Genomic DNA, 13,350 nt, shown 5'->3' with positions numbered 1-13,350 from the left:
CATTGACACATACCCTAACTTTATGGACGAAGGAGCTGACGAATGCAAAGGGCTCAACTCCTATGAGGACCCAGAGCTTCGTGAGGAACCTGAAGACGAAGAGGATGCTGATGACGATAGTTGGGACGGTGATTGGGACATTGGAGAGCTGACAGATGAAGATTCGAACCACGAATTGACACATACCCTAACTTTATGGACGAAGGAGCTGACGAATGCAAAGGGCTCAACTCCTATGAGGACCCAGAGCTTCGTGAGGAACCTGAAGACGAAGAGGATGCTGATGACGATAGTTGGGACGGTGATTGGGACATTGGAGAGCTGACAGATGAAGATTCGAACCACGAACAAAAAGAGCTTCCTAAGACGGCGTGGTTGTCCACAGCGAAGAACGCACCACTGATCACTGCACTGCGTACCGATGGCTGGGAGTATGGTACGTTATGTTGGCCGAATCCACCATAATCCTTTGTGTTTCGTTTTTGAGTCAACACAAATGCTAACATAGTTTTTGTTCTTGTGTTTTGTATCCATATGCTGGGTTGTATGATGGGCCATACGGACCAAGTGACAGCGTGCTACGCGTTGGGGACGATCCGCTGGCATTGCTCTTCTTTTTCTTGCCCCCGAAGATTTGGTCTCAAATTGCTGTCGAAAGCAACCGCTATCACACACAGTCAATCCCTAAGATGGCCTGCTGAATTCGCAGACAGCAACAGCGTAGTGGTGGCGAGGCAGAAGATCTTGCTGAAATCAGACGGCGGTTGAAGACATACATACGTACAAAGTCCCTTAAGTTATGGCATTGCTGATTGCACGTTTGTGGGTCCTCATCCGGAAAGGCATAGCAGCGCATTGATCAACGAAGAAAGTGGCAGCTCTACCGGCAAACCGCTTCAGTCTCGTGATGGGAAATAATCGCTTTTTTCGCATCATGAGATATGTACACTTTTGGAGCAACAAGTCACCACAAGCCCGTACGGACCGAGCGTGGAAGATTCGACCGGTGCTCGACGTGCTACAGCGAACATTCGCTCGTGGATACAGAGCTCCCCCAGGCATCAGCTTTGATGAACCAACACTGCCTTCGTGCTCGCGGTACAATCCCATGAGGATCTTCAACAAGGACAAGCCCCCAAGTGGGGGGCGAAGGTGTTTGTCGCTGCGTGTGCCAAGACCGCGTAATGCATGAGGTAACTGTGCGGCAAGCTTCGGCTTGCCTTTTTATTTTGGCCCAAGTACTTATGTTGACTTGTCCAACATAAGAATCCTGCCTCAAGTGTTGATACAGCATAATATTAACTTACTCGTCTGTGCTGATGTGTTTGCCTGCTAGGATTGAGATTTATTGCGGGGCGAAGCCACATCTACGTACTCCTGTTCCAAAGGATAATATCACTGGAGAAGCGGCTGTACTTTGAAACATGAAAGCTCTCTTGCCTCCGTCACCGACGTCCACATGGAGATTAGTGGTCACCGACCGCTTCTCCTTCATCGACACCGTGTACCGTGACGGTACACAACCATGGTGTAGGTATCCCTCATCGACACCATGTACCGTAAGGTACTAACCTTTGGTGCGGTACGCCCACCACAAGGCTGCCATGTTTGGCGGCAACAGCTTCTGCTGTGCTGTCGCCTGAACAAATTCATGGCCAGTGCTCACATCATGCACGACGCATTTCTGTGGCCTGCGTAATCAATCAAGTGATGAGGGCGCACTTCTACAGCTTTTGACAACCCTCGCTTAACTTCGTTTGACAATCGATGCCGCAATAACTTGTTAAACAAGGTTTATAGAGAATTGAATGAGCTCCGTCTGTTTTATCAAAATGGAATGCGATGCTAGCGTATGCATTTGCCTAGCTTGAAAACGCTTGGGTGGGTCGCTTGCTGATGCTGGGTAAAGCAACTTTCTGGAGTGGTGATTTAGATCAAGGCCAACGCGCATAGAGCCATGAACGGGCTAATCCCAGTATAAGATACGCTCCAGTATGAGCTGCGCTCATACTGGGAGGACGTTACCAAGGTGTTTCCTCCGATGACAGCTCCACAGGTATATTCCCTGTCTGTTACCCTGTACGAATGTCTTTCACTGTAGTAACGGAATCCGTTGCATCGAAGCTAAAAGGTGACAGCGGCAAGCATACCTCTTTCATTAAAATGTGTTATCACTGCGAATTCGTATTGATTATTCAATTTAATTAACAACGTTAAGACTGCTGCTACGACAGATACTAATACATGTAGTGTAGTCCCTCCCGGCATGAGCGTATGAGATCTATTTTTAAACGGCCCAGGTGGTACTTAAGTCGCCGCATATCGTACTTCAATCTTCTCTAACTGAAGCCAAATTCATGTTACTGTTGCGTCGGGTTTAATCAAAGAACTGCGTTTGAAAATATTGAGTAGAACCTTCATTATTTTCATGTCAGAGTAGAATAGATCACGTAAAAAAGGCTAAGGTCATCTGCAACGATTTTGTCCAAACGAGATAATATTTGCTAGATCTATGAACACCAAGTGGTCGATTCACATAAAGTCATTAAACAATCGTGTTCTTTGATGATTCTTACAGTTTCAAAGCAAGAAGTATAATTGTTCTTGTACTTTATACGGATTGGATTTAAAACTACTATCAAAAACTTTAATAAGTAGTCCCCCCCCGGTGGTACATCACCATAGGGGGCCAGCTCATCAATGAAGACCCTTCATGCATTTCATTGGTTAAACGTGCACGGATCTTAGTAGCTACCCGCCGTTCCAAGTTCCGATGGCTCGCACTCGCGGATCCGTGAAGAAGAAGCTCCTGATTGTCCTCGAAGCTGGACCAGCCAACGTTGCAATAAAAGCAGTAGCTCGCCGACACAACGTGAAGCCAGCCCAGATATGGCGATGGACGAGACAAAAGACACAGCTAAAAGCTACCGTTTCGCGTGACCCTCATGCTAAATCAGTGAATCCTGGCCGAGCTCAGGATGCACCTGATCTCGAAGAGGAGTTGGTAAGTTGGATAATTGGACGGAGGCAACAGCAGCTTGCTGTATCGACGAACCAAGTAATTGCGAAAGCTCTAGCCATTGACACACTGTTTCACAGCGGTAACGGCAGTGCTATGTGAAGCTGGGTCTATCCCTTCTTGCAGCGTCTTCGCCTCCGTATCCGCCGTAACACGAGTGGGTCAGAAGCTGAGAGGCCACTTGACGGAGGTGCGAAGATAATTCAAGGAAGCAATTAACAAGTCATTTGAGCCTGGAGGGACATTGGAAAGCTTGCCACCCGCGCTACGTGTAAACATGGACGAAGCAGTTGTGTTGTTTGAGATGACGTCCAGCTCAACAATCAATGAAGTAAATGCACGCACCGTGTCAATTCGAGGAAGTGGCTCAAAATCAAGGCGGCAAACTGCTTGCGTCACTTGTGCTGAAGATGGCACAAACCTACCCCTTATTATCCTCTTCAAACCAACAAATGTAGCTACTATCGAACTGTCACTTGATAGAGTCCTACCACCTGGTGTGTTTAGATGCTGCCAAGAAAATAGATGGATGGATGAACGAGGCTGTGAGTTGTGGTTTGAGAAGGTGTGGAAGCCGTACTCAGCTACGCATTCATCTTCTTTGCTAATGCTGGACGAGTTCTAGTGCCACACACAGGCATGCTTTGTGAGGAGGCTGAATGACTTAGGAGCAGAGCTGGAAGACATACCTGGTGGCTTCACTTGTGTATTACAACCATGTGACGTCGGAATCAACAAACCACTAAAGGATGGTATTCAAAAGCATTATGATGACTAGGTAGCAAGGAAAATAGAAACTCTAGGAGGCAAGGAAAAGGTTCCCGTACCTGACCAAGCAGACATCACATCGTGGCTTGTCAGCACGTGTAAATCGATTTCAAGTGATTTAATTAAAAAACGTTTGCTTCAATTGGTTATGGAGTACGACAGACAGATAGGGGGGGGGCTCAATAAGGGCGAAATGTACCCGGCAAAGAAGGATGGCGAAGAGATAGATTTATCAGATTTAGTGCTGCATGTTAGGCTCTAAAATGCTCTTCCCCGTCCAAACAAAATTGTTGTAATCAGATCGACGATATTACTGGCTGATGTCACACTTTCGTAGGTCCTCGACGACTGTAGCCATTTTGTTTTCGAATGCAGGGTCAACCGTAGTAGCCGGTGGGGTAAATACCCTATACGAAATTCTTACGAACCCGAACGAATGGCATACGCCTTGAGCACATACTCTATCCCCCCCTCCGCCGTGATAACCTCCCCTTTGGATACGAGGACATCATCAACCTTTAAATACTGACCGCAAACATCGTGCGTGGTGCAGATTCTCCCTCCATCTCCTTCGTCACATCCGACAACATCTACACTGGGTATCAGCGGCGCTAGCGCTCGCTCCTGTGTAAGATTGCCGGTCATCAGAACATGGCATTTAAGAATGCCATAAAGATCTGTACCATGGGTTTCCAGTCAGTGTCACCTGCAAGTTGGTGATTGTACGTTAATCGGGTGTGTGTGTGTGGTGGGGGGGGGGGCAGCTCGTCGGTGAAATTTGAGGGGGCCAACGCATCGAGAAATTCGGTAGGTGCTTACGGGGATGCCAAGTGATGGATGTGTATCTTTAAAAATGCAGCTTCGCTCCGCTGCTTTATCTTTTTTTCTCTTCTTTTTATCTTCATTTAATCCCTTGAGCCCGAGGAAGTACCGTACTCCCTTGTGGCCTAAACCCTAGGCGCTCTAACGTGTATCTGCGGGTAAGGGTTAGTATGCAAAACAACATATAGTTTGATAACGTGTATATATGATAGCCCCATGCTAAACCTAAACATCGTGAAAGACACCTTTCACTATGGTGTATGGTCCAAACTGACGCCTGAAAGTATACATATTTGCACTAATAAACTGTATGATGAGCAACAAAGTGAGTACATAATTGTGACAGAGTCGCTGAATTGCAGAGCAGAGCCGTGCTCGAAAAGTGCATAACAACGCCATCACAAAACATGTGCAGCGGACCAGAATTCTGTGATATCAGTAATACAAAAATCACAAGAAAACGACAGATGCAATTGATTTTCAATCAGTCACCGCTGCGTTGGTTGAGCGACGCTTCTATTGGCGGGAGTTGCTTACAATAGCCTCGTGACTGGAATCCGCATCGCTGACACTGCCTAGGACCGGATGTTGCGCAGGAGCCCGCGCACGAATCGATCGTTTGACCCCGCGCTGCAGAGCAGGCGCCAGGGCCCCATTGTACCACGACTTGTGCCAGATGTCGAAGCAAAAGAGCAGCTCGCCCTTCAGGGTATGGCGTTTCTTCTCACACAAGAAGACTCGCCTAGCCATAGGTATCTTGCACACCGTTTGTTGCTTGCACGAGCTACAGTAAGTCGACGAATCACCGCCACGACCGGTCCCAGTGCCTTTTAGCAATGAGCAAACTTTACGGGCCCTTGTCCGTCGCTTCCGCCTTTGATTGTTGCTGCCTGGTCTCCACTCGTCTTTAAGTAGCGGCTTGTGTCTCTAACGGCGGATTATATCAGCATTAGTATCTTTTGAAGGCGTTGCTTGAAAGGTCTCGTCGGCAATAAGTCATTCCCAGTCTTCATCTCTAAGCTGACAAAGCTCGAGGTGAAGTTGTTTCAAAAATTTGACATGGCTAGTTTTGGGGAAATTGGAAGCTGCTCAAGCAGCATTGAAGACAATGTAGGAGTTGATAATCTCTAAATTAACGAGTCCTATGAACAGATCCTTGTAGCCTGCTTCTTGTATTTGATGCTTAGTTGCAACGAGTATCTATACCATGTACCATACACGATTAGACATTTTGAGCTTGTACATAACAGACTTACCGTTGTAGACGTAGCTGATCATGGACATCGACGCCGCCCATGTACGTCTGATAGTCCTTCACAATGCGCGGGCAGACCACTTCGAGCTGCTCTCCTGTCAACTTGTCCCGACGTACAATACGATCTGGCTGCACACTCCCGCCCGTACTCAGCATGTGAACGGCTCGTGTGTCCCACCAAAGCAGCACACGCATTACTGGTACCGACAATGATTCAGCCACGATAAACGTGCCCCGCTCAATGTTTGCTGGCCTGTTCTTTGGAATCTTTGGTGGTTGCTTCTTGTCTCCAGCGTGTTTCTTTGGGGTCAGCTTTGTACTCAGCCCTTGGCGGTCCGTCCGAACCGTACCAGTAGCGTAGAATATTATGGTCAGGAACTGCATTGATAGCGGCACAGAAGAATAAAACAGGTCCATGACAACGAGTCGCATTCTCCATTGGGTGGTGCAGTAGGCCCAAACACTTGCTTCAGGCTGTGCACGACGGCGGCAGGGTCATACGTTTGGTCAGCAGAACTTCCCTGGCCCGACCTCTCTTTAATTTTTTTCACAATACACTTCAAAGCTTTATCATACAAGATAATAGAGCACAAGTTAGTATCATACACGATAGCAATACTTAAAAACAAAAAAAAGCAGGCGTGCCCGGAGACACGCGTGGTACTCACCTAATATAATATGCTGAAATGGAGCAGCACAACATGAACAGCTTCGTGCCCAACTTGTGGGACTTGTCCTTGATGTACACACGCATCCTATTGAGCGTGGAGGGGGACGGCAACATCGCTTCGTTAAACGCCATGATGGCCGGCCGGGTAAATCCAGATGCAAACCGATCTTGCAGTGCGTCTGCGACAGACCTCAGCTTCCACGCACGATCTGCCGCAGCGCTTGGGTCTCTATTACGGCTGAAATGCAGATTCCGGGATATATGCATGAATCTGTCGCGCGTCATAAAGCGCCCAAAGGATCCGCGGGGAATATCGCCTTCCTCTCTCGTTTTCCAATCGTTTGCTAGCTTTTCGTTGTTTGGAACTACGGATCGGGCCAGCAATAGACCAATGAAAACGCACAGCTCTCGTGTCTCGATAATTGGCACCCTCCGGACTTCTTCACGGATTTCTTCGACCGACTTGGCTTTGAACCGTGGATGCTTCAGCTCCCGAGCGAGTTGCTTTTCATGTGTTCCTTGTACGCTTTCATCTAGACTAGCTTCGAAGTAATCGTTGGATTCGGGAGCAATATCCTCCCACAACCGCGGTTGTACCAAATAGAAGAAAGCTCCGGATGGGGTTGAACAACGCCTTTGGGGTAGGCCCGGACACACCTTTGTACAACTGCGGGTAGTCCTGCCGCAATGCTTCAGGCGAACGCGACTCGTAAGGCTCTTGTAGATAGGTATAGGGTGTATGCGTCGTCAAATTTGAACAGCCATTAACGCCGAGCTCCTTCAAATATGCATCTGGTACTACATCCGAAGCAATGCCATCCACACCACCGAGTGCTGAGAGTAATTCGTCGTCAAATTCATTTCAGGTGGCGCAGGTTCTTGTGCCACGTCATCATGAATAGCATCGCCAAACCGATCGTCTTCGTCTCCATCATTGTTCTCGGCGTCTGACTCAAAGGTTGCAAATATGCTGGGGTCATCGTCGTTTACAATCTGGTTCACATCTACACATACACCATATAGCAACGATACAAGTTAGTATTCCTGTATACCATGTTTATACAAGTTACCCGACGGACCATTATGCCGCGTGTCTTCTTTCGGTTCTTCTTCCACCCAGTCATCTCGGTTGACCCACACTGCTTGCAGACTGGTTAGATTCTTTGTCTTCCTCAACTTAGTCATTTGGTTGTCGGCTTCGGAATGATCCGACGCATTGCTGCTCAATTCGGCTTCTTCAAAGTCTGGAGCCAAGTTTCTTTGACTAATTGGAGAGTCTCCAACACAACTAGACGCCACATATAAAAATAGTTCAGTCCAAACGTGTGTTATACCAGATATTACCTCCTGAGCTTCCGATGGAATGCTCACTATTGCCGCTGGGAGAAAGAGTTGTAGCATGCGGTGAATCAGCTTGTAGCGGCCTCTTTGGTGGACTTGAAGCAAGATCCAGTGGTGTACCGGAATGCGATGGTGGGGTCTTGTGTGACGGACCTTAGGCACATAGACGAACTGGGGTGGTCTCGAGAAGTTGCCGTTGAGCCGGTGCAGGTGCAAATAACGAGGGACTGCCATCGGATGAAGAAGGATTCGAATCTAATTTTCAACATACACGATTAGCAAATGTAAACGTGTATCATACAGCCCACAGTACACGTACGCTTCGCTGTCACAGGTTTGGCAGCCTTCGCAGCACTTCGACGTCCGGCAGCGCTCGCAGATCCATCACGTCTTGCCTGCTTCTTTGCTCGAAGAGCCACTGCTCACATAACACAGTCAGTACAAATCAAAGACATTCAACAGAATATTCAGAGCAACTTAGGTCAATCTTGTCCAGGTACTTCATCAAGGCGTCGTCGCCAATAAACACGTCCTCTCCTTCGACATCTGTGATCGTCTTTCCAGGCTTGAGGTAGATAAAGTCGACGGAAAGGCCTGATGGCTTCTTTGAGGTCCAGCCATCCTTTTACATTTCACGCCATTGCGCCCGGAATGTCATGTTGGGGATGTAGAGTTCTTCGCTCAAGAGGGGAAACCCTCAGAAGTGAGCCATAAATTTGTGCGGTTGCAGACGTCTACCTATGAGCAATCATATGTAGATTGCTGGTTTGATCTGCACGAACTTTCTATCTGTATCTTCAATGTTGGTGCTGTCGGGAAAGCATGGAATCGACACCTACCTCTATTTGAGTTGGAGTTTGTAAAGACCTATACAAAAAACAAATGTAATATTTATTAACTTGTATGGTCCACGTTAAGAAACAGGCCTTATCTTGTAAGGTCCAGGCTCTCGGGTCAAGGGGTTAACAAATTCGTTTGTATGAGTCATCAAATGGTTAAACAATTTCATGCCACGAACGTATCAGTGGCGGTAATCACTCCGGCCACATTACAACCTAAACGGTTGAATAACAACTCAACCGACCCCACTATAATACGTGGTATTTTAGCAAATTCAACACCGCGAGCATGACGCTTAACGCGCGGGTAGCACCCATACTGCGGACACTGGTATGCCTTCTCATCGTGTATTTTCCCGGGGCACTATCTACTGACGACTCGGTCCAGTTGAGCGAGAGTTTTGGCGGTCCCCACGGAAGAGAGATTTCGGATCAGGATTCAGTCACAGCAGGACAGACGGTTGGGTCGATTACGATGCGAACGCGTCGATGGTATTTCACTGGAGGTAACAGGACCAACAGTGGTAACGTTCCATCACGGCGGACCTGGCAGAAAGGCTAACACCTTGGTTCTAGCCAGAGAGGAATATGTCACGTCAATGGAGACGCATTGCAAAGGTCGGACACGAATCTGCTACTTGAGTTTTGTGACGAGCGCCGGTAACACCGTGTCTGGAGGTATGAAGACGGAGCGCAAGAAAATAGTAGCGGCACCCAAAGGTTTCCAGCTAGGAGTTTTTTTTTTTGACAGGATGGTGATGTGATTGACAAACTGGGTGCGATCGGGACACGAATTTCAAGACCAAGCTTCGGGTACAGAATCTCCTGCTTCTTCTGCATCTAATAGTGGAGTTCTTGCCACGACAGGGCCTGCATGGGCTTTAACTGAATCTTCCGATTCTGGTGAGGACACCACTAAGAAGAACGCAGCAGAACCGACTTCTTCCGTTGCGTCTGTAGCGTCGACTGGAGACTCTGCGGTCGGGTCTGTACAAGAACCTGCGGGGTCGATTGAAGACTCGTCTGCTACGTCATTAGAAGGATCGGACGTCTCAATTGGAAGCTCTAAAGCAACCACTACGCAGACGTCATCGGCGTCGCAAGTAGAATCATCAGCAGTTGCGTCGGCTGCTGGACCAATGGTCCAGTCGGAAGAAAACTTACAGCTAGACCCTGCGCGGCGTGGGGTGCGTTCTGGCGGCGCGACATGTGGGTGTGAATTTGCCTTTGCGACTCCGGAGGCGTCAAACCGGCGGCAGGGTCGACAGGAGAGGAAGAGCCGATATCTGTCAAAGACTTCATCCAATCGGGTGAAAGCTTCGGTGGACCCCACGGCAGAGACTTTTCTTACAAGAATTTCCGCTGGACAAATAGTAGGTTAAATATCCGTGTTCGCTGGTACACGTCTGGATGGCATCCGTTTGGACATTTTAGCGCCCAAGACAATCGTATTTACTCACGGAGGAACAGGGGGCGCTCGGAAAGTACTCAAACTCGGCAAAGGCGAGTATGTCAACTCAATGGAAGTTCATTGGGGGGGGAAAGATGGGCGTACTCGTATTTTCTACGTTAGTTTCTTTACAAGTGCCGGCAACTCGCTGGTCGGAGGATCAATGACAGCCGACAAGAGTACCGTGACTTCACCGGAAGGCTTCTAGTTATCAATATTTTTTCGGCAAATCTGGAAAAGAGATCGACAAGCTGGGTGCTCTTTGGGCGTCCATTGATCTCGTGACACCAGAACCAACACCTTCTACACCCGAGGACTCCCCAGGCACTGTCGCTCCAAAAGACATTGCAGGAAGTCTGTCAGAGGTGAGGCCCAAGGCGAACACAGGCCCTGTTCAGCTGAGTGACTCTTTTGGTGGGCCCCATGGAACCCAGTTCTCCGATCAGCTGGCTTGCACGTCTGGAATGACCATCAGCTCTGTAGCTATTCGAGCGGGTGAGCGTCTTGACGGTCTTATAGTGCAAGTCTCGGCTCCCAAGGAATGGAGTTTACTCACAGAGGGGCGGGTGGTAAGGAAAACACACTTACGCCCGAGTCTGGCGAATACATAACTACACTGGAAGCTCACTGGGGTTTAAAAAGCGGTCGCACGCGCATTTTCTACCTTTGTTGGAGCACAAACAACGGCAACACGGTATCGGGCGGCTCGCAAACGAAGGAGGAGCGCTCAGTGGCTGCACCAAAAGGCTTTCGGCTTGTCGGTTTCTTTGGCCGGTATGGTGATGAAATAACCTTTATCGGAGCAGTGTGGTCGAGCATTGCACCCATCAACGAAACCAATACTACCGCCACGGTATCTGCTGACGAGGATATCGCACTTGTAGAGCTCTTTGGCGGTCCACACGGCAATGCATTCTCGGACATCGACATTAAATTTGGCCCAACTATTAGCTCGATTACGATCCCCTCGAACAAGCGAGTCGATGCAGTAACGTTGCAAGTTGTAGCACCCTCAAAGCTCACTTTAAATCATGGAGGACGCGGAGGTACAGAGAAGACAATCACGCTTGCTACTGATGAGTACGTCACTTCCATAGAAGTTCACTGGAGCAAGAAAGACAAAAGCACACGAGTCTTTTACATCAGTTTCACTACCACCGCTGGTCAAACAATTTTCGGTAAAACCAAGACCAACAAGTTTGGAGTCGCAACTGCTCCGGAGGGATTTGTGTTGAGTGGATTGTATGGTCGTGCTGCAGACGAAGTGGACCAAATTGGTGCGATATGGACGAGGAAGACGGTGAAGAGTATATTTCCCAACGATCCTTCGGGGGTGGGGAATGGTACATACGGTACTACAATTCGTAACTGGGTGGGTCCTACCATCGGCAAGTCCAGTGATACCGCCTGCTATCGAAACTCGATGGACTTTGATATTAACAACATTTGTTCGCTGGGTTACAGCAAGGATGACGACGGCTGTGCAGCCCGGTGTCCGTTGTCATACCCGATTTCGTGTGGCTTGGAGTGCATTCCTCAAAACGACGATTGCGTCCTCACAGCACTCGCAAAAATCGGCTCTGTGGTCGCTGTAGCGCTCAATGCTGCCACTAGCGGAGTGCTCGGCCAGATGCTGGCAATGTATAAGATCACGCAGTGGATTGTCTTGTGCGTTCGAAATATCGTCGAGGTGATCAGGGGTCTGGTCTTCTATCTCCGATACCGTCAGACGACAGCGTAAATCTGCCGAAATGCTAACGATCGCCTACCAGGCTGATGTCGTTTTGTACGACCTCCCCGTCGCCGTCTCAAGATCCCAGTCCTCCAAAATGCTCAGCTCGCGGACACAGTGCTGATTATCGTCGAAGGTATCGTGAAGCAAGCCATCACAAACGGTGAAGAAATCATTTCGACCGGAGCCAGTATCATGAGTCTGGTCACTGGCAATGGGATGGTCAGCAAATCATCGACGACAGTAGCCGAACTTGACGATCTGATTGCCCAGAACTCGAGTTGTGGCTGGGAGCTCAAGCGGCTCACCGATCGCGTCACTCGTGCTGTGCTCAAATACGGAAACGCGAGTACTGTGGCTAACGACATTCGAGTGAGGGTGTACAAATCGTCGATCGTTCTGAACGATATCCCCATCGTCACGAACAACTGCATGGGCGAACTTTTGACAACGAAATTGAAGACAGCAGCATACGAGACGCGCGACTTGCTGCGTAAGACGTTCGGGGTAATCGTTGACCAGCTCATAGAAACGGGGAAGACGGACGGTGGCAAGGACGTCCCAGATGACGACTATATGCTGGAGGTGTCAAACATGGGTCTGATTGTACTCTCAACGGTCGACCCGACAGGCATCGCGTACATGGCTTCACAGTTCGTACAGCCGATATGTGGACCCACTGCTTACGTGGGTGAACTCGACGATGGAACACTGTACGACGCACTAGGACTCAAAGTTTTGGACGAGGCGTTTGTGGGGAGCTACGGGCCGTACACGCACGCGGGTGATGGCGTTATCCTCCTTAATTTTGAGCGCGTTGATACCAAGGATGTGACGGTTGTAGTCCACTTGGGTGGTGACGAGTACGCGAAAGTTGATATCGGTGCGGGTGATGTCACGTCGTGGCAAGCGACGTTTTCTGAGCTGGAGGATAAGACCATGTACTTGGACCGCTGGCGTCCCAGTCTGGCGGGGTTGCCCGGTAAATCTGGTGGGTCATTACTGATGTGGACTCCTCGATCGTCCGCGGGAGGTCATATCACCATGCACGTCAGGATTAATCCGTCTTAGTACACGTACGAACACGTGTTCCTCGAATGCATTACATGGACATTGTTTTGTGTTCGTGTTCGTGTCTGTGTGTCATTCTAGATATTTCCTCGCTTAAAAAAAACGATTTTTCTTTGCTTTTGATTTTGTCATTGATAGCAAAACTTGCTGTGCGTGCAAGGACAAATGTTAGTTGGAGTCTACGTCGCGCTTCACAGCAAAGTTTTTGATCAGCTTCGGAGCAGTGCTTGCATCCAAATTGACGGATTATATCAGATCATGTTGCAGTTTATTTTACAGATGATTTTGTTTTGCCGACTGATTTAAAACATTTTAGTTAATTTGGTCACGTGATCACGCAATTTAAGCGTATATCGCTTACATATTTTGGAGACCCGGGACTA

At 48.7% G+C, this 13,350-nt stretch overlaps 1 protein-coding gene across 1 annotated transcript; it reads left to right on the top strand.

Annotated features, from left to right (window-relative positions):
* Nucleotides 1–10,705: 10,705 nt before the first annotated feature.
* PITG_14063 (uncharacterized protein) lies at nt 10,706–12,967 on the top strand (the record flags this gene model as incomplete). Its single annotated transcript, XM_002899154.1, has 2 exons — nt 10,706–11,888; nt 11,985–12,967. 2 exons carry the CDS (start codon nt 10,706–10,708, stop codon nt 12,965–12,967), a joined length of 2,166 nt encoding a protein of 721 aa, XP_002899200.1.
* Between the last annotated feature and the right edge of the window lie 383 nt (nt 12,968–13,350).

The sequence above is a fragment of the Phytophthora infestans genome, genomic scaffold, assembly GCF_000142945.1.
Source record: "Phytophthora infestans T30-4 supercont1.32 genomic scaffold, whole genome shotgun sequence".
NCBI classification, from domain to species: Eukaryota; Oomycota; class Peronosporomycetes; order Peronosporales; family Peronosporaceae; genus Phytophthora; species Phytophthora infestans.
Note: the sequence above shows the minus strand (reverse complement) of the source record. Positions and strands in the feature narration are given on the sequence as shown.